Raw genomic sequence first — 19,728 nt, 5'->3', positions numbered from 1 at the left:
TCTTCAAATCCATGTAACGTGGCTACTGTACGTTTCCATCGAAAATAATGCATTTCTGCACATTACCGCCATCTAGCTACTGTTTGTGTAAACCTCCGCCGATGGCTCCGACGTCCACACGCATTCAGTAAGACACAGCACAATCAGACATCGGTCGGTGAAATAGAAGGCTATTATTCCGGTCAAAATGGAACGAAAAGTAGCACGGGAGTTTAGACACAAGGTAAGGTTGTCGGAAGTTTAATCATTTTGCTTGTTTAAGTTGTAATTATGCTTTCTTGAAGTTTATTTCCTCTTTGATGGGTTATCAAACAATGCCCCGTCTGCAGGCCTGTGTCTAGTTAGTCTTCCACTAGTTTAAGCTTATTGAACAGTCACGTTTTCTTTCATAAGGATATGATCATACCCCGTTTCTGTGCGAGGGCTGAGTGATTTAACTAGTAGAATGTGACACACATCATTTTACCATTAGAAATAAACGGATATGTATTTGATCCAGAAAGCAAGCGCTGTTGTTTGTTCTGTATCCTTATTGGCTGCAAAAATATTTATCAGCTTAAGGTGAAATTGTACCTAAACAGTCTGACTCCGATATGCAAATGTAGTAGTATTAGCCTAGTAGTAGTAATTATAGTAAATGCAGTGTTCTTGTGGAATTATAACATATGTGATACACAACTGTGTTTGATGTTAAAGTTATCTGCTGTAGGTGGTACCTATGAGTAATAGATAAGAGAAGGAGGAAACATGATATGGTCAGGGCGTTTTTCAGCCTTGGACTAAAAGCTCAGAGACATCTGTAGTTCAGCTACACCACAGTCTCTTACAAAGGGCAGCTTTCCATTAGATAATTTAAACGGCACCAGAGCTGACCAGCAGAGCGGAATAGATGTGACAATTTACTGTTTCAATTAGAGGCAGTCCCAGGCAGGCGGGGGTCACACAGAACAGGCTTGGTTCCCAGGGGAACGGTGTGTGGGCGCTTTGTTGACACGTTGTGTATTGTTAGATTTTTAAAAAGCACAGATCTAAATCCCAATCTAAGGTTTTGGGGGAAAATGTCTTGCCATGAAATGTTTCTTTAAAAGTTGTAGGTTGAATCATGTATCAGTTCAGAGGTCTGTTGACTTCCTGACTCCTCATTTCGTCTCACAGAGGATTATCTTCCTTATCTTTTATGGTGCCAAAGTTCATGCAGTCACCATCAGGGTGCCCATGCAGTCTACCCTGCCTTGCCCACATGCCGTAACCTCTCTCTGCTCACAAGGGTCATATATGTTAACGACACCATAACGTGTACTTGGTTTCATTCTTCCACATCACAGTCCTCCTAGCAACCAGTTCACATTCCCAGTGAGCTTCATGGAAGCTAAATGTCTTCCACTTTATATATATTTTTTGTACTTGCATGTTATACACCAGGAAGTGTGTGTACCTGTGTTTGAGACTCTTAAAGACTGTGACTGGCTGGTTTTAGTCACATGGAGGTCAGATGACACCTCTGACATCACTATTCCAATCTCCTCCTTGCTTCGTCCATCCATCCTTCCCACCCCCCCACCCCCCCCACCCCCCACCCCCTCAAACACACACAAGCACACAAGCACACATACACACATCCACACACACACCCTGGTCCGTTGTGTGATGAGAGTCTGTAGCTTTTAGTCTACAGTATTAGTAGGGCCTGTTACCATTACCAGTTGAGAGGAAGGATATTGTAGACATACAGGACCACACACACACACCCGGACACACACACACACGGACACACACACACGGACACACACACACACGGACACACACACACGGACACATGCACACACAGTTTAGGCAGCCTCCATCTGTGAAGGAGGGAGATGTGTTACATCTGTGACTGGCCAAAACGTTTTCTCAAAACCTTCCTGCAGCAGTTAAGCCGTCATCAGGTTTGTATGAGCACATTCTTACATGCTCTCTCTCTCACACAAACCTACCGACCACAGTAGAAGGATGTGTTTATGTAGGTGCCAGAGGATTGTTAGTTCAGACTTGGTCCAGGGCTCGGTTCCTATTCTAGTGTGTGTGTGCTGGACTCCGGGCTAAGCGGTGTGTTCTGCTTGTTCTAGGTGGAGCTGCTGATTGACAACGAGGCAGAGAAGGACTACCTGTACGATGTTCTCCGGATGTATCACCAGTGAGTACAATATCTGTCACACTTTTTGTCAGTTGTCTTATTTGTAGTTTAACTTTTGCCTGCTATTGGCTGAAAGTCTGTGATGTCATTGTTTCAGGACCAACATTTTATTTTGTGTAGAATAATTGTTATCTGCTCAGCCCGTTCTGTATGTGTATAAAATATTTGTGGATTTGCTTTCCGTGAGAAGCGAGAGTCAGAGTTAGGCAACTAAAGATTTCCAGAGCATGTTTTTTTAAATGTTTGTTAAACCATTTGTGTTTGTGTGCGTGTTAATTTCCGAAATCCTGTGTGTATGAACTTGTTCGGAGGCTGATATGAGCGGAGATGGGTTTGGTTTCACTTGGGTCCCGTGATGCTTGTGCACGCTAGGAGGGTCTGAGTTAGGTTTCCATGCCATCTTTGTATGGTGTCAGAACCCTGCTGCCTCACTGAGCAGGCGGCCGATCAGTGTCCTCTGTGTGCCGTCAAGCCTGACCAGCTATTCACTGAAGGCCTTTAGCTTTTCAGTCAAGTCAAGAAGGAAAATGCAACAGTTAATAATTCATGTAGCAGGCTAGGTGGACGGGCTTTTGTCATTGTCAGGTTCCTTTCTAGGAATGGCCCATATTTTATACCGGTATTATACAGGACTCTTCACGCTCCATAGTAGATTCCACTCTACATTCTTAAGTATTATTTTTCCATGATGAAGCGTGCAGTCAATGACACATCAGAACTGAGTCAAAAGCAATTAGCGAGTCCTGTAAAATACAAGGGGTGCACTTAATTCGCACCACAATGCAAAAAAACAACAATGAAAAAGTTCCAGAATCGTCAAATGTGAAGCGATTTAAATGCACCTGAAAAACTTGAGTGGAGCCGGGTGTGCTTGTTTTGACTCCTTGCCCACCCCCTCCCCCCTCAGGTCTATGGAACTGACAGTGCTGGTGGGAGACCTGAAGCTGGTGATCAATGAACCCATCCGCCTGCCCCTGTTTGACGCCATCCGGCCACTCATCCCTCTCAAACACCAGGTGGAGTACGACCTGCTTACCCCCAAGAGGTCCCGGTGAGTCCCCCTACCCTCCTCCGCCCCCCCCCACCGCGCTGTCTTGACCTGTGTAGATGCCTTCTCCTTTCTAATTCTCTCTTTTTCAATTCACTTCACTTTATTGTTCCAGAAGGACATTCATCTTACCTCTGCCCTTCTCGTCTGAGATTCTTCACCAATTCCTCTAACTCTCGATCTTCCCCCTCTCCTCCTCCTCCTTCTCCTCCTGTTTGGGGGCTGCAGCAAGCTGAAGGAGGTGCGTCTGGATCGCACCCACCCGGAGGGGCTGGGCCTGAGTGTGAGGGGGGGGCTGGAGTTTGGCTCCGGGCTCTTCATATCCCAGATCGTGAAGGATGGACAAGCTGGAAACGTGGGGTTGCAGGTGAGAGTGTGTGGATTTACAACCCTGTAAGACCCCTTGTTGTAAAATTACAACGTCACCTTTAGCTCTTTAATTGCTTAAAAAAAAAATCAAAATTCAAATTTATCCAATAGCATTGCAAGGCAAGACAATAGGACCCATTGGTTATGTAAATGTGGTCGTTCAAAAAAAATCTTATTTGCAAATGTGTTTTTTGGAGAGCTAAAGGTGGGGTCTTACAGGGTTTTAAGGTATGTTGTTTATTGTTTATGTTGAGTGTGTAGGTAAAACCACCAAACTGATGTAGTCAGTACCACCAGTGTCCACCAGATAGAGTATGTTTCATATTCCCAGAAAGATAATGTAAAACCACCAAACTGATGTAGTCAGTACCACCAGTGCCCACCAGATGGAGTATGTTTCATATTCCCAGAAAAATACAAGTAACTGTTTGGCCCAGAACTCTGAAACCCCTGAAACCACACACACATACGCTGACCCTCTGTCTTCCCTGAAGGTTGGAGACGAGATTGTCCGCATCAATGGCTACTCCATCTCCTCCTGTATCCACGAGGAGGTCATCAATCTCATCAAGACCAAGAAGACTGTCTCCCTCAAAGTCAGGCGTAAGTCACACGGGAGACACAGACGCAATAAGAACACTTTGTTTGCTTTCTCTGTGAAATACCGATTAAGAACAACATTTGGGCTGTAAAAGTGTTCAAACCATAAATATCTCCCTTCTTTTTTTTTTTTTTTTTTTTTTTACCAGATGTGGGGATGATTCCAGTGAAGAGGTAGAAGAAACATATTTGTTTTCTTGTCTTTTACAGCTCGGGCCTCGGCCTAGCTTCTACAGCAGTGTTACTGAACCTGCTGGTTCCTCTCATCTCTCATTTATCTCATCCTCCTTTCCCCCAGCTCTTCTGAAGAGGCCCTCAAGTGGCAGTTTGTGGACCAGTTTGTGTCTGAGTCTGGGGTGAGCGGGCTCTCTAGGTCTGCAAGTCATGACACTCTGAATGCAGCACAGTGTACGTGAGTTCAACTGTTTTGTTATCTGCTTGTGTCTCCTTCCTCCCCCCTCAGGAGAAGAAGAGCAGCGTGGCTGGCCTGGCCTCCATGGGAGGGAAGGAGATCAAGGAGAAGAAGGTGTTCCTGAGCCTGGTGGGCACCAAGGGCATGGGCATCAGCATCTCCAGCGGACCCACCCAGAAGCCGGGCATCTACGTGAGCAACGTGAAGCCTGGCTCCCTCTCTGCTGAAGTTGGACTGGAGGTGAGGGTCCTCGTGTGTGTGTGTGTGTGTGTGTGTGTGTGTGGTGTGTGTGCGTTGTGTCGCTTGAGTTTTTGGGTTCAAACAGGGGCCGTCAAAAGACATGCACAGTCTGAAAATGGAAGTGAATGTAAATAAAGCATTTACCACTGATGAAGAAAGTGTTTTGTCCGTCTCTTCATAAATGGAGTGACTAAGTTCAGTTGAGTTCTGGATTTTAATAAGTATTATCAATCTGCAGATTGGGAGAGAAAACCAGACCTCTGACAATAAATGACCACACAACACCAGGCTTAGGTCTCAATCATGTCTCTCTCTCCTCTGAAAGCCGGAGGACCATCTTTTATAGGGCACAGGAATGTAAACATAGATAGTGACAGTCAGGCAGTAATGACGTTACAACAGTCTCAGAGGAAGAGATTCACAGCTCCCAACACATGACCACTCAGACTAGAGAGATCATAGTTGGCGCTCTCCTTGTAGTCATGACCAAGGACGTTTACCCAGTACTTTCTCCTGATCACGAACATCTATTAACCCTGACACATAGACACCATCTACTCTTATTAATAGCAAGCTTACATGAGAACATACTAACTAGTATCCAATGACTAGTTATATTGATTAGTGAATAATGTAAGCACACCGGAAATCGCAATTTCTTCCACACCACAAAAAGTTACATGAATGAGTCAATGTCTTGATTTGCAGATTGGAGACCAGATTGTGGAGGTCAATGGGGTGGAGTTTACCAACCTGGACCACAAAGAGGTGACACATTCTTGGCACAGAGCAAAACCTGACATGCTCACTGCAGTGACCTCATCCATATGAATATGCAGAGGACATCCCTATATTTAAATTATGGAGTTTGGATGTTGAATAATAAATGATCTGAGAGACTCTTCTTGCTTCTGCAGGCGGTCCGAATTCTGAAGAGCAGCAGGAGTTTAACCATCACGGTTCTCACTGGAGCTGTGAGTACACCAGGCTAGTCACTGTTCTCACTGGAGCTGTGAGTACACCAGGCTAGTCACTGTTCTCACTGGAGCTGTGAGTACACCAGGCTAGTCACTGTTCTCACTGGAGCTGTGAGTACACCAGGCTAGTCACTGTTCTCACTGGAGCTGTGAGTACACCAGGCTAGTCACTATTCTCACTGGAGCTGTGAGTACACCAGGCTAGTCACTGTTCTCACTGGAGCTGTGAGTACACCAGGCTAGTCACTGTTCTCACTGGAGCTGTGAGTACACCAGGCTAGTCACTATTCTCACTGGAGCTGTGAGTACACCAGGCTAGTCACTGTTCTCACTGGAGCTGTGAGTACACCAGGCTAGTCACTGTTCTCACTGGAGCTGTGAGTACACCAGGCTAGTCACTGTTCTCACTGGAGCTGTGAGTACACCAGGCTAGTCACTGTTCTCACTGGAGCTGTGAGTACACCAGGCTAGTCACTATTCTCACTGGAGCTGTGAGTACACCAGGCTAGTCACTGTTCTCAGGCTAGTCACTATTCTCACTGGAGCTGTAAGTACACCAGGCTAGTCACTGTTCTCACTGGAGCTGTGAGTACACCAGGCTAGTCACTGTTCTCACTGGAGCTGTGAGTACACCAGGCTAGTCACTGTTCTCACTGGAGCTGTGAGTACACCAGGCTAGTCACTGTTCTCACTGGAGCTGTGAGTACACCAGGCTAGTCACTGTTCTCACTGGAGCTGTGAGTACACCAGGCTAGTCACTATTCTCACTGGAGCTGTGAGTACACCAGGCTAGTCACTGTTCTCACTGGAGCTGTGAGTACACCAGGCTAGTCACTGTTCTCACTGGAGCTGTGAGTACACCAGGCTAGTCACTGTTCTCACTGGAGCTGTGAGTACACCAGGCTAGTCACTGTTCTCAGGCTAGTCACTATTCTCACTGGAGCTGTAAGTACACCAGGCTAGTCACTGTTCTCACTGGAGCTGTGAGTACACCAGGCTAGTCACTGTTCTCAGGCTAGTCACTGTTCTCACTGGAGCTGTGAGTACACCAGGCTAGTCACTATTCTCACTGGAGCTGTGAGTACACCAGGCTAGTCACTGTTCTCACTGGAGCTGTGAGTACACCAGGCTAGTCACTGTTCTCACTGGAGCTGTGAGTACACCAGGCTAGTCACTGTTCTCACTGGAGCTGTGAGTACACCAGGCTAGTCACTGTTCTCACTGGAGCTGTGAGTACACCAGGCTAGTCACTGTTCTCACTGGAGCTGTGAGTACACCAGGCTAGTCACTGTTCTCACTGGAGCTGTGAGTACACCAGGCTAGTCACTATTCTCACTGGAGCTGTGAGTACACCAGGCTAGTCACTGTTCTCACTGGAGCTGTAAGTACACCAGGCTAGTCACTGTTCTCACTGGAGCTGTGAGTACACCAGGCTAGTCACTGTTCTCACTGGAGCTGTGAGTACACCAGGCTAGTCACTGTTCTCACTGGAGCTGTGAGTACACCAGGCTAGTCACTGTTCTCAGGCTAGTCACTGTTCTCACTGGAGCTGTGAGTACACCAGGCTAGTCACTGTTCTCACTGGAGCTGTGAGTACACCAGGCTAGTCACTGTTCTCACTGGAGCTGTGAGTACACCAGGCTAGTCACTATTCTCACTGGAGCTGTGAGTACACCAGGCTAGTCACTGTTCTCAGGCTAGTCACTATTCTCACTGGAGCTGTAAGTACACCAGGCTAGTCACTGTTCTCACTGGAGCTGTGAGTACACCAGGCTAGTCACTGTTCTCACTGGAGCTGTGAGTACACCAGGCTAGTCACTGTTCTCACTGGAGCTGTGAGTACACCAGGCTAGTCACTGTTCTCACTGGAGCTGTGAGTACACCAGGCTAGTCACTGTTCTCACTGGAGCTGTGAGTACACCAGGCTAGTCACTGTTCTCAGGCTAGTCACTGTTCTCACTGGAGCTGTGAGTACACCAGGCTAGTCACTGTTCTCACTGGAGCTGTGAGTACACCAGGCTAGTCACTGTTCTCACTGGAGCTGTGAGTACACCAGGCTAGTCACTGTTCTCACTGGAGCTGTGAGTACACCAGGCTAGTCACTGTTCTCACTGGAGCTGTAAGTACACCAGGCTAGTCACTGTTCTCACTGGAGCTGTGAGTACACCAGGCTAGTCACTATTCTCACTGGAGCTGTAAGTACACCAGGCTAGTCACTGTTCTCACTGGAGCTGTGAGTACACCAGGCTAGTCACTGTTCTCACTGGAGCTGTGAGTACACCAGGCTAGTCACTGTTCTCACTGGAGCTGTAAGTACACCAGGCTAGTCACTGTTCTCACTGGAGCTGTGAGTACACCAGGCTAGTCACTGTTCTCAGGCTAGTCACTGTTCTCACTGGAGCTGTGAGTACACCAGGCTAGTCACTGTTCTCAGGCTAGTCACTGTTCTCACTGGAGCTGTGAGTACACCAGGCTAGTCACTGTTCTCAGGCTAGTCACTGTTCTCACTGGAGCTGTGAGTACACCAGGCTAGTCACTGTTCTCACTGGAGCTGTGAGTACACCAGGCTAGTCACTGTTCTCACTGGAGCTGTGAGTACACCAGGCTAGTCACTGTTCTCACTGGAGCTGTGAGTACACCAGGCTAGTCACTGTTCTCACTGGAGCTGTGAGTACACCAGGCTAGTCACTTACATGTTGATACATCTGTATAATAGACTTCAAGAAGGTACTATAGATGTCATCTAGGATTCACCCATCCATCCACTGTACAGTGCTACAGTATTTTGTCATTGTTGGTTTACGTGAAGGTGTGTGTTTTTGAAAGGTCATTTATTTAACCCTGCACCCTTACCTCCATGTGTATCTGACCCCACCTGTGTGTGTGTGTGTCCTCATGCAGGGCAGTGACCTGTTCATGTATCTGACCCCGCCTGTGTGTGTGTGTGTGTCCTCATGCAGGGCAGTGACCTGTTCATGTATCTGACCCCGTCTGTGTGTGTGTGTCCTCATGCAGGCCTGTGTGTGTGTGTGTCCTCATGCAGGGCAGTGACCTGTTCATGTATCTGACCCCGTCTGTGTGTGTGTGTCCTCATGCAGGCCTGTGTGTGTGTGTCCTCATGCAGGCCTGTGTGTGTGTGTCCTCATGCAAGCCTGTGTGTGTGTGTCCTCATGCAGGCCTGTGTGTGTGTGTCCTCATGCAGGCCTGTGTGTGTGTGTCCTCATGCAGGCCTGTGTGTGTGTGTCCTCATGCAGGCCTGTGTGTGTGTGTCCTCATGCAGGCCTGTGTGTGTGTGTCCTCATGCAGGCCTGTGTGTGTGTGTCCTCATGCAGGCCTGTGTGTGTGTGTCCTCATGCAGGCCTGTGTGTGTGTCCTCATGCAGGGCAGTGACCTGTTCATGACGGATGAGGAGCGCTTGGCGGTGGAGGCTCGCAGGCAGCTGGACAGACAGGAGCTGATGCAGCAGAAGAGGCTAGCTCTGGAGACCAACAAGATTGTGAAGGAACAGCAGGAGAAGGAGAAGCAGTGAGTCCTGCACCAAACCAAGGCCATGGGTACTGTAGTCCCCAAGGGTCCTGTTCCTAACTAATGCCATACATACAGGACTACAACCCTATCAAACCCATGACCAGATCCACTCTCACCCTGTGACTTCACAGAGCACTAGGCAGACTCAGTCAGGGATGGAGAGTGAACCAAACAGTAGCCTGGATAGATCCTGATGAGGAAGGGTTCGGAAATAACAGTCATCTTAGAGCGCTGTGTTTTACTAGGGAGCAATTTGTTGTGCTGCCTCTTTTCATATTTGCAGACAGTTATTGTTGCCGTGTCAACAGATTTGCCAGACACAGAAAGTAAACTGTGACACACGCAATATTTTGAGTTGCGGCAAATGCTGTTTTCCACTTTGCAACCCACAATATTTAGACAATGTTCTCTGCCTACCTCTGAGATATTTCTTGGCACAATCAAACCGAAGCTCTCTGGAAGAATAAGTATGTATATATCAGTGCTGGATGAAACTAATTTGTATTCCTCCCCCACTAAATGGTCTTTTAGCTATACTTATTCATAGATACAAAGAGATGTGATACATACATAAACACAGCCTAGCTGAGTGATCTGAGTACATCTGTTGATCTGGATGTTTGTCTCCATCCAGGAGGAAGATGGATATTTCTCAGAAGACGGCCGAGGAGGAGGAACGCTACAAGCAGGAGATGGAGAAGTATGTCCTCCTGCTCGATGTGACTAATCAACAGCTCTGATAAACACACACACAGTAGCTCTGATGTGTGTGTGTGTGTGTGTCTAGGATTGAGGCAGCAGAGCGGAAACACAACAGGGAGTGGGAGGAGGACTGGGGGGCCAGAGACAAGCCCAGGAGCCCTAAAGGCCCCAGAAGCAAGGCAGAGATCAACACCCCTCCACCCAAGTCCAAACACTCCGGTAAGCCTGATACAGCTAGTGCCTTGTAGACAGGAGACACATCTAAATCTTTGCATGCATCACTACCTGCATGATAACCTTTGATGCTACAGAATTGAAATTATTAGAATGGACAAACGGTATGTCTGTAATAATGATCTCATTCTATGCACAGTGAAACACTAGAAGCTCTATCTTCAAAGTCAGAGATGAGACTATTGAGGATAAGAACTAACACGTTAATCTGTGAGAGGTAGCGGCATGCTAGGCTAACTCTGATACAGCCTCAATATTCTCACCCACTCCTGTTTCCTCTCCTCTCTGCATGTGCTCTCATTATCTCTTACCCTCTTTCTTCCTTGTGTGTGCCGTGGCTCCCCTCTCTCTCTCCCCCTCTCTCCCCAACCCCCTCTCTCTCTCTGGCCAGCTAACAATGCCAGCTCCTCTCTGGATGAGGAGGAGGAGGAGGAGGAGGAGGAGGAGGAGGAGGAGGAGGAGGAGGAGGAGGAGGAGGAGGAGGAGGAGGAGGAGGAGGAAGAGCAGGGGAGAGAAGTGAGTGCAGGATGCCCCAAGGGGCGTGACACACACGCACGACACCACCCGCACATCTCCAAGAAGAACGTCAGCTTTGGGATAAACAACAGTGTAGACATCCCACGTTTCCCTTGACAACCACCACGTCTCTCTTAGTCCCGTCACCGTGGGAACCTTAGGTGTTGGGTGGGACTCTCTGTCTTCTCAGACCTGTAGATGTGAAAGCCTCTGTGCTACCAAACAACCCACTGATGCACTACAGGAGGCTCTACATGAGCTAAAGCACATCTCTGCCTTCTGCATTACTCAGCTGGGTGAAGTGCTGACAGGATTCTGAGCTCTACTGTGATGTCTAGTCAGATGCCTTTACAGGAAAACCTGCATAAACACAGTCTGGTCTCCTGCTTGGTGTCGTGTCGGGCATCAGACTGACCTCACTATGCATCTCTTCCTCCCAAGCTTTCGGATGGTTTTATCGATATGAAGGGAAGCTGCCCACACTTCGCAAGGTATCCTGTGTGTGTGTGTGTGTTTGGTGTGTTGTGAGAGTTACAGAACAGGTGTCAAGTCAGGAGGATGGACAGGGCCTCTCTCCTGACTGTCTTCTGTGTTGTACTAGAGGCCACTATGTCAGTTTGAACTCCAGTTTGTTTTTGTTGTGACATCGATAAGCAATGTGTCTTCAAGGAAACCAGTTTATGGTGTGGTTTAGTGCTTGGGGGTCATGGCATGGGGGTGTGGTGTAGGGCAGAGGGGTGTGGGGGTGAGCATGCTAACCTCAGCCACATGTCTAACGGCACGTCAGAAAGGAGAGAAGAATAAGAAGAACAAGAAGAAGACCTCCAGCACGGACACACTGCAGGAGCTGAGGAAGAACAAGAAGCAGATGGAGTTTGAGCTGAAGCTGGCCAAGGAGAAGGAGGAGATGCAGGAGCGAGAGAAGCAGCTCAAGATCAGCCGGCTGGTCCAGGAGGTACGGAGGAACCAGGAAGTGATGCTGCGCTAGAGCGGGGGGATCTCATTGGGTGTTGAAAGAGGGGCCGGAGGTCACTGTCGTATCTAGTTGATGTGACGTTAGCTAAACTACCTGCTTAGCACACGGTCTGGCTGTTGGATAAGTGATGCCCTGCTATCTGGTGGGGCTCTGCGAGTGTGGAAATGATGGAGTGACTAGGAGACCCAACCTAGAGTTGGTCCCTAGTCTGTGAGTGTTACGCATGCCCCCTCACCCTGAGTGAAACCCCACCCGCCACACCAGGTGTCGGAGACAGAGCGAGAGGATCTGGAGGAGTCAGAGAAGGTGCAGCACTGGGTGGAGCGTCTGTGCCAGACCCGGCTGGAGCAGATCTCCTGCGTGGAGAACGAGTCTCCAGAGGTACACCACCTCCTGCTGCACCCCCACACCTCCTCCTCTGAACTCCTCTCTTCTTCTCTGGACACTTACATCTGTTTTTGTAGCTGTTTGCGCCTCAGTTCTACAGCGCTTTTTCCAAGGGTGAATACATGTAATGTTAATATCATATCAACGTAGCCTGTGAATTGTATTGATCAAATGTAGGAAATCTCCTCTCAGACATGTTACACGTGTGTGTGTGAGGAACATGCTGGAGTGTTTGGTCATGCTTCATAATAGATGAGGATGTTGTTGGATCTGAGTGCTGAGAGGCTGAGGTTGTCCTCTAGATGTCCCCGCCTCGGTCTCCGGCGTCAGGGCCCTCGGTGAGACGCTTCCCAGGGGGACTCCAGCTGGCCACCACTGACCTGGACGACATCAACCTGGACGACGTGGACCAGAGTCTGAGGGGCCCTCTGAAGAGGCTGTCCCCCACTCAGCCCATCTCCAACCAGCCTCCCCCCCCTCTGCCTCGGCCCCCGCCCTCCGCCAAACTCAACCCCACCATCCCCAACTACTCCCCCCCCTCCCCCAGGCCCTCGCCCCGGACCGCCACCCATCGCCGGCCCCCATCCCCCCCGGCCTCCAGGATGGCCCCGTCCTCCATCTCCACCGTGGCGTCCCGGGGGCGCCAGCCCCCACCTCCTGGACCCCCTCCTCCCTCTCATCCTCCCCCTCCCTTCCACTACCCCCCACCCTCCCACTCCTACCGGCCCCCCTCCTCCCCCCAGCCGGTCCCCAGGCCGCCCCCTCCCCCGCCACCTCCGCCCCCTCCCCCTCCCCCTCCACCCCCCCAGCACTACGAGGACAGGGCGGTGTCCCATGGTTACGGGGGGTATCACCCTCCCAGCAGCCCCCCGGACCAGAGGAGTGAGTGGGAGGCAGGGGGGTACCTGCCCAGGGGGGGCTTCTACTCAGCTAACGCCAGTGAGCTGTCATACCCTTCCAGCCCCAAGGTGGGCCTCTCACCTTGTTCCCTCAAGTTTGGATTTGAAGTCAAGTTTAAAACAGCTAGTCCTCCACGCTCCTTTCCTATCCTCTTCCTTGAAGCAATCTGGGCAGCCTGATTGAGATCTCCATCCCTCTCCCCTGTCAGAAGGAAATGTGTCATTACTTCAAGGAGAGGATGGAAAGGAGAAATGTTTGTGTTCTCTGCCTGTCTTGTTGGCTTCCTCAGTACTTAAATCCACCAGGGAAAGTAATATATGTTAAATATATAGTGTGTGTGTGTGTGTGTGTCCACACTTTGTAATTGCATGTTGTGGTGTGTGTGTGGGTGGTGTTTCATTGCAGAGAAAGGAAATCACGTAAGAGTTGTGTAGGTGTGGAGGTGGTATCTGACGTGCTTCAAGCGTGCTTCTCTGCCAGTGTGTGGCTGTGCAAGCGTTTTGCGTGTGTGTGTGTGTTCTGTGGTCCCATGTGGCCAGAGTAGATCACTGTATTGTTCCACTGTGGTTCAGGTCATGAGAAACACATCACATGCCAGCCGCTTGTCTTCCAGCAGCAGTCCCTTGGTAAGTCTCATCTAGACCTGCCTGGGTGTGTCTGAGGGCAGAAGGAATCTCACTGTGGCTGTGAAATGTGTGTGATGGGGTTTCTTGCCTCCATCAACCAAATATGTGTTTGAAGTTGTGGTACACTTCTGGGCAGCCATGCTGCAAATATGTTGTATTAGAATCCTGGTGTGAAATATGCTCTTCTAGAGCACATCCTCTTCAGAGCACAGCAGTTTGATTGCATACGTCCATTCTAGCCATATAACGCAATTATTTGTTGTCATTTGCGTGGGGGGGGGGGGTGGGGGTGAACAGCAGATAGCTCCCAGCCCCCCCAACCAGAGGCGTCAGATGGCCCCAGTCATGTCGAAGCCTGTCATGCTGCCTTCCAACCAAACCAGACCTTCTCTCCAGCGTTCTGAGGGCCTGGTGAGACACACACACGCTCTCACACACACACTCTCTCACACACACACACACTGTCACACACACATGCTCTCACACACACACGCTCTCTCTCACACACACACACACTCTCTCACACACGCTCTCTCACACACGCTATCTCAAACACACGCTCTCTCACACACACACTCTCTCACACACGCTCTCTCACACACGCTCTCTCACACACACACGCTCTCACACACACACTCTCACACACAAACTCTCACACACACATGCTCTCTCACACACACACTCTCACACACACACTCTGTCACACACACAGGCTCTCTCTCTCTCACACACACACACACACACACACACACACTCTCACACACACAGGCTCTCACACACACACACACACTCTCACACACACACTTTCATCTTCCTAGCTGATCTCTGGTCCTATGTTACAGCCTCCAGAGATGCTGAAAAGGATGGTGCCGTATAATAACACCTCCTTGAAGGCCAGCAAGAGACAAGTAATCCCCATTAGAAACCTCCTGTCTGTCTGCCCTGACTTCACTGTGGCACTTCTTCTTCTGTTCCTGTTCTTCTATCCTCCTCCTCTGATCTCACGGGATGTTCAGGAAATCTCATAAAACATAAAACAATGTTCCAGTTTTTTCCTGAGTGAGTGACTGCATGCTTTTTTTGTGCTGTGCAGACTTTCAGATCTGGGTCCAGTTGCATAAACTTTGTTTAAGACTAGTCTTTGTTTAAGACTAGTCTTTGTTAGACTTTGCGGTAGGAAAGTTTGCCATTTCTCCTCCTGTCTAGGCCCGAGATAAGCGCTGAACATGTCAACAATCTATTAGTACGTCATTATCTTTGCATAATTTATTGATACAGTTAAGTCTCCAAAGTACGCCTACTTGATAGTTATAGCCCCAGTAGCACAACGCTAGATGTGTTGTTAGTATTGAGTCTATTCACCTGGATGGTTTGTGTGTGTGTTTGTTTATGTGTGTGTGTGTTGGTTACAGTAGGTGTGTGGGCAGATTGTCCTTTAGAGAGCTGACCTGGTCAGAACTGTGTTGTACAGAAGCCAAGGATTGGTTTGTGTTGGACACAAAGACAGATTGAGCACATGCACAAGCACAATCACCCTTCTAGAGCAGGTGTTGTTGTGGTGCTGTCTGGCATATTCTTACAAAACAAAGGTTCCTTATAACCTTATCCATTCTCATTATTTTTCTTTGTATTTCTTTGTTTTTATTTCATTTTTTACACTAGTCTTTTAACAGCAGGATGAGAGTTTAATTTACGGATGACCAATCCGAATGTCTCAAACCCTCAAATACAATTACCTTTCAGTCAGATTCTCTCAGACTTCAGATGTGAAGGATGCCAAAACTGTAATGGATACTACTTACAGCCCATGCATTTGTCTCCTGTTTTTGAAATTGAAGACGACAGTGTAATAAACCGGTGTGTTAAATGTGTGGTCGGTCAGACTGGTGCAGGGAGGGTGGGGACTCCCACAGAGGTGGGAACAGCACAGGGCTCTTCATCTCCCGGCTGGGCTCATCCCTGTGGGCTCTGTGGATGGACATTCAGGAGGTCAGGTGGCTGAGCGGTGAGGGAATCGGGCTAGTAATCCGAAGGTTGCCAGTTCGATTCCCGGTCATGCCAACTAACGTTGTGTCCTTGGGCAAGGCACTTCACCCTACTTGCCTCGGGGGAATGTCCCTGTACTTACTGTAAGTCGCTCTGGATAAGAGTGTCTGCTAAATGACTAAATGTAAATGTAGCTCTCATTGGACGGTCAGAGGTAGCATTTGATCAGCCAATAGGTGTCTACTGTTGGTCTGTTCTGTGGGGGTGCATTTGCTTGGACATAGAATGATGTTCATATTGACTCGAGCATTCATTATCATAGGCATGAGATTGTTGCGGTTGTCAAAGGAAACCTAGCATTCAAAACTCAGCCATCACACCAATCTCCATGATGTATCCCCGAACTCACTCAACAGCCAAATGATGGAACCGTGTGAGTCAGACAGCACCTTACGTAATCGTGTAAGACATCTTGGTTATCCAAATGGGGTTTGGACCGTACAATAGGAAATCAATAAATGGATCCGATTGATTCCCTGGACCGTCACACAGACTATGGACTCTGTCAAAGCAATATTGATGTACTGAGCTACTTTAACAAGCTGTGTGTTTGGTGTTCCAGGTCTTTCAGAAATATGTGGAGGACTTTGATCCATACTCAATGGTACTGTATTTACACTCAACATACTTGGTATTAGCTTTTAGTATTCAATATACACTGACATGAAAAAGATTTTGACAATGCTGACTACAGGTATTAATACAAATCTGTCTGATTAGAGAGTCCCTAGTAAAGGAATAGGCTGAGGATGGTTGTGTGGATAGCTTCCTCTTGAGGAATCTATATATTATGACCCCTTGCTTTCAGTGTTTTTTAAATGTCAGTTTGTTGAGATTGTGTGAAATGTCACAGTTGACCTTTTAGGATTGTGTAAAGCTATGGATCACCTGTGACAAAGTGTTACCAGCGATGTTAGCAGGCCCCTTGTAGAACATCTCCATGGTTCTATTGAATTGAACCTTTGATAGGACATCTGAGCATTTTTCTAGCAAACAGTCATCCCACATAGATTTTTTTGGTGCGGAAAGGAATGATTCTCTTGCAACACAAAATGGCGGCCATTCTAGTCCCTATTTAAGGTTGTCGTCCTCACCTGTCACTACCTGCTTGTGCCAGTTCTCCACAGAGCAGATAGAAGACAGAGATGTTCGGCTACTCAGAATCAAAAAGGTAACGAGTGGTCCAGTCTCAAATCCTGTTTCTACTGAAAGCAGCATTTTATCTATGAATGTTTAACACGGTTGAATGCACGTCTACTTAATCTCACGATTCAAATCGGATGTCTAATTTATGTGTAATTCCTATTATTTGCAGATCGGACAACTTGACCTAGCCGTGGAAGGGGGGGTTGACTCCCCCCTGGGAAAGCTAGTGGTATCTGCCATCTATGAAGGTGGTTCTGCAGACAAGCATGGTTAGTCATGTTCCAATCATGCTAGGGTGCTCAGATGTATCAACTGCTGTTTACAAAACATGAATTCATTCCTACCTTAATTTACTAAAGATAGTCCTGTCAGTCACATAAACTGAACCTTCACTCTGCTGGTGTGTGTGTGCGTGCATGTGCGTGTGTGTTCATCCAGGCGGGATCGTGCCAGGAGATGAGGTGATGGCGGTGAACGGCAAGATCCTGACAGACGTGTCTCTGACTGAAGGACAGAACTCTCTGGCGAGGGCCTGGAACAGTGGAGGGGTAAACCACACACGCTAAACCACACACGCTAAACCACACACGCTAAACCACACACGCTAAACCACACACGCTAAACCACACACGCTTATATGGCAATGCTGGAAGGATTTGAACAGTGGAGGGGTAAACCACACACGCTAAACCACACACGCTTATATGGCAATGCTGGAAGGATTTTACAGCTTTCTGCACATATTTATCTAATTATTTTAGTAGCATTATATAGGTAAGACCATATTGTATGATGTGTTAGATATACTGTATGCACTGACTGTCACCGCTATTGACATGGTCTCAACTAGACAGGCAAGGGGATTTGAAAACATAGATTGGACTAAACCGATGTACTTTTGGCATCAGTTTTAAACCACAGTTTAAAAACAGGAGCATGGCTTGTTTGTCCAGGACTGGATCGATCTGGTGATTGCCGTGTCTCCCCCCAAAGCCTATGAGGATGAGGTGTAAGTACCACACATGCCACTCACAACAGGACTGCACACTCACAACAGGACCGCACACTCACAACAGGACCGCACACTCACAACAGGACCGCACACTCACAACAGAACCGCACACTCACAACAGGACTGCACACTCACAACAGGACCGCACACTCACAACAGGACCGCACACTCACAACAGGACCGCACACTCACAACAGGACCGCACACTCACAGTCCACTGTCAGGGCTAGCTGTAGGATTCAGTTACATTTGTTGCACAAGGATGTTATTGTAAACTGTGTCACGATATGATGAAACAATTTAACCATTAAGGAGACACCCAAACCTTGTGTCTGTCTTTCTGCTTGTCTGTTGTGTGTGTGTCCAGCCCTGAGTCAACATCAGTCAGTCCCACTGTGAACAGAAAGGTGTTTGAAGGCAGTGCATCCGTGTACAGACATGGATTCCTGCTCCAACTTTAGCACCTCACCCCTCTCCCATTCAGCTCACCCCTGTCAGACCCAGGGTAACCCCACCTCTCTCTCCGCCCAGCCCCCCTCCCCCATCTGAGGGGACATGTGTGACATGACTTGCTCCGCCCCCCAGGGGGCGTGTTCCCTCTATGATGGCACATGTGACAGTCTCTCAATCAGAAATGACACAAAACAAGTTGAAAAAAACTGCTCCCTTGGCCTCGGTGACAAAGTCACAAAATATAAGAAGCACACAAAGTAATGTTTGTATTCAAATCCCAACAGACTGTTTTCCAGGCATGTGACTTCCTGCTCTTTTCAGCAGTGCCACCCTTGGCACGGCTCTGTCTGACACCGTACCTCTCTGGGTCGTGTTTCTCAGCGCGTACACCGCCTCGCGGCCCAGGGACAACCCAGGGTGGGGGAGGGGGACAGCCCCAGGGGCCGCCTAGCGTAGCCTCCTGCCTGCCTGTCAGCAGTTGTTCTGATTGATGTTCCTCCAAGGGACTGTTACATGTTCTGATCCAGAGATGCTAAAAGATCTCTGGATCTGCTTTCCCTCCTCTCCTGGTTGTCTCACATGCTGGGTGTTTGCCCCAGAAAGTAACAAACATGATGGAATCTCAAATGATTTGCCATTTGTTAACTGGAGATCAAATTCTCTGACCCTTCAACCCTTATTGGTCAATTCTACATAATTTAATTATATTTTTCAATTTTGCACAGTTATATGGGCATAGAAAATATGCCGTTAAATACACTTTCATATTCTATTGCGGATTGTTGCTTTTTTTGTGTGAAAAACCTTTAGACAGAATAAGAAAGGTCAGGAGACATCGTTTCTTACTAATTTAACTTTCTTTTTTGTATTTGTAGGACGTTCTTCTAGTTATGATCTTCAGCCTGCCAAACACGCTGCACCGCAAACACCAAGAAACCATCTTCCTACAACTGTCCCGTTTCAGTTGGCGTCACCACGTTCCTGATCACTTTCAATACCACAGTATCATGTTCATTATCTAAGGGTTTTAAATGATCCAATAAAACAATATTGTGACACATTCCCATCTGAGTTGCTGATATGCTGTGCACCATATATGCTGAGCAGAATTGTATAGAAAATCAGTCGGTAAGTTTTTAAAATCGTATTGTGTCAAGTGCCTTGTTTCGGAACGTTTCCTGCTGGATTTAGTGTTGAGGTTGATGAACACCGGTGTTCTGCGGTGTTCTGCGGTGTTCCTCGTGCTTCAAATTTCAGTCGATCCTCAAGTCCAGTTTTTTATGTTCATTTAAAGTCTCCCTATAACACCTGAATAAGAACCTTGTGCACTGAGGTTATCTTCACGCTGTCGATGACACATATCTGTCTAGGTGAGGGAGT

General features: G+C 48.1%; 1 protein-coding gene across 2 annotated transcripts; it reads left to right on the top strand.

Moving 5' to 3' along the window:
• Positions 1-85: 85 nt before the first annotated feature.
• On the top strand, positions 86-19,493 carry ush1c (Usher syndrome 1C). Of its 2 annotated transcripts, XM_062462729.1 has the most exons (23): positions 86-223; positions 2,109-2,176; positions 3,084-3,227; positions 3,453-3,591; positions 4,088-4,196; positions 4,343-4,367; positions 4,492-4,549; positions 4,657-4,845; positions 5,554-5,613; positions 5,763-5,819; positions 9,205-9,347; positions 9,985-10,050; positions 10,138-10,271; positions 11,244-11,293; positions 11,590-11,757; positions 12,043-12,159; positions 14,534-14,599; positions 16,300-16,341; positions 16,855-16,908; positions 17,053-17,152; positions 17,322-17,431; positions 17,837-17,892; positions 19,224-19,493. In XM_062462729.1, the coding sequence occupies exons 1-23, from the start codon at positions 188-190 to the stop codon at positions 19,234-19,236; spliced, it is 2,004 nt and encodes a 667-aa protein (XP_062318713.1). In that variant the 5' UTR covers positions 86-187; the 3' UTR covers positions 19,237-19,493. The 2 variants fall into 2 exon arrangements, with proteins under 2 accessions (XP_062318713.1, XP_062318712.1); XM_062462728.1 differs by lacking the exons at positions 11,244-11,293; positions 11,590-11,757; positions 12,043-12,159; positions 14,534-14,599 and adding exons at positions 10,678-10,726; positions 10,787-10,802.
• Positions 19,494-19,728: the final 235 nt, after the last annotated feature.

This window comes from Osmerus eperlanus, chromosome 5 (assembly GCF_963692335.1).
Source record: "Osmerus eperlanus chromosome 5, fOsmEpe2.1, whole genome shotgun sequence".
NCBI lineage: Eukaryota > Metazoa > Chordata > Actinopteri > Osmeriformes > Osmeridae > Osmerus > Osmerus eperlanus.
Note: the sequence above shows the minus strand (reverse complement) of the source record. Positions and strands in the feature narration are given on the sequence as shown.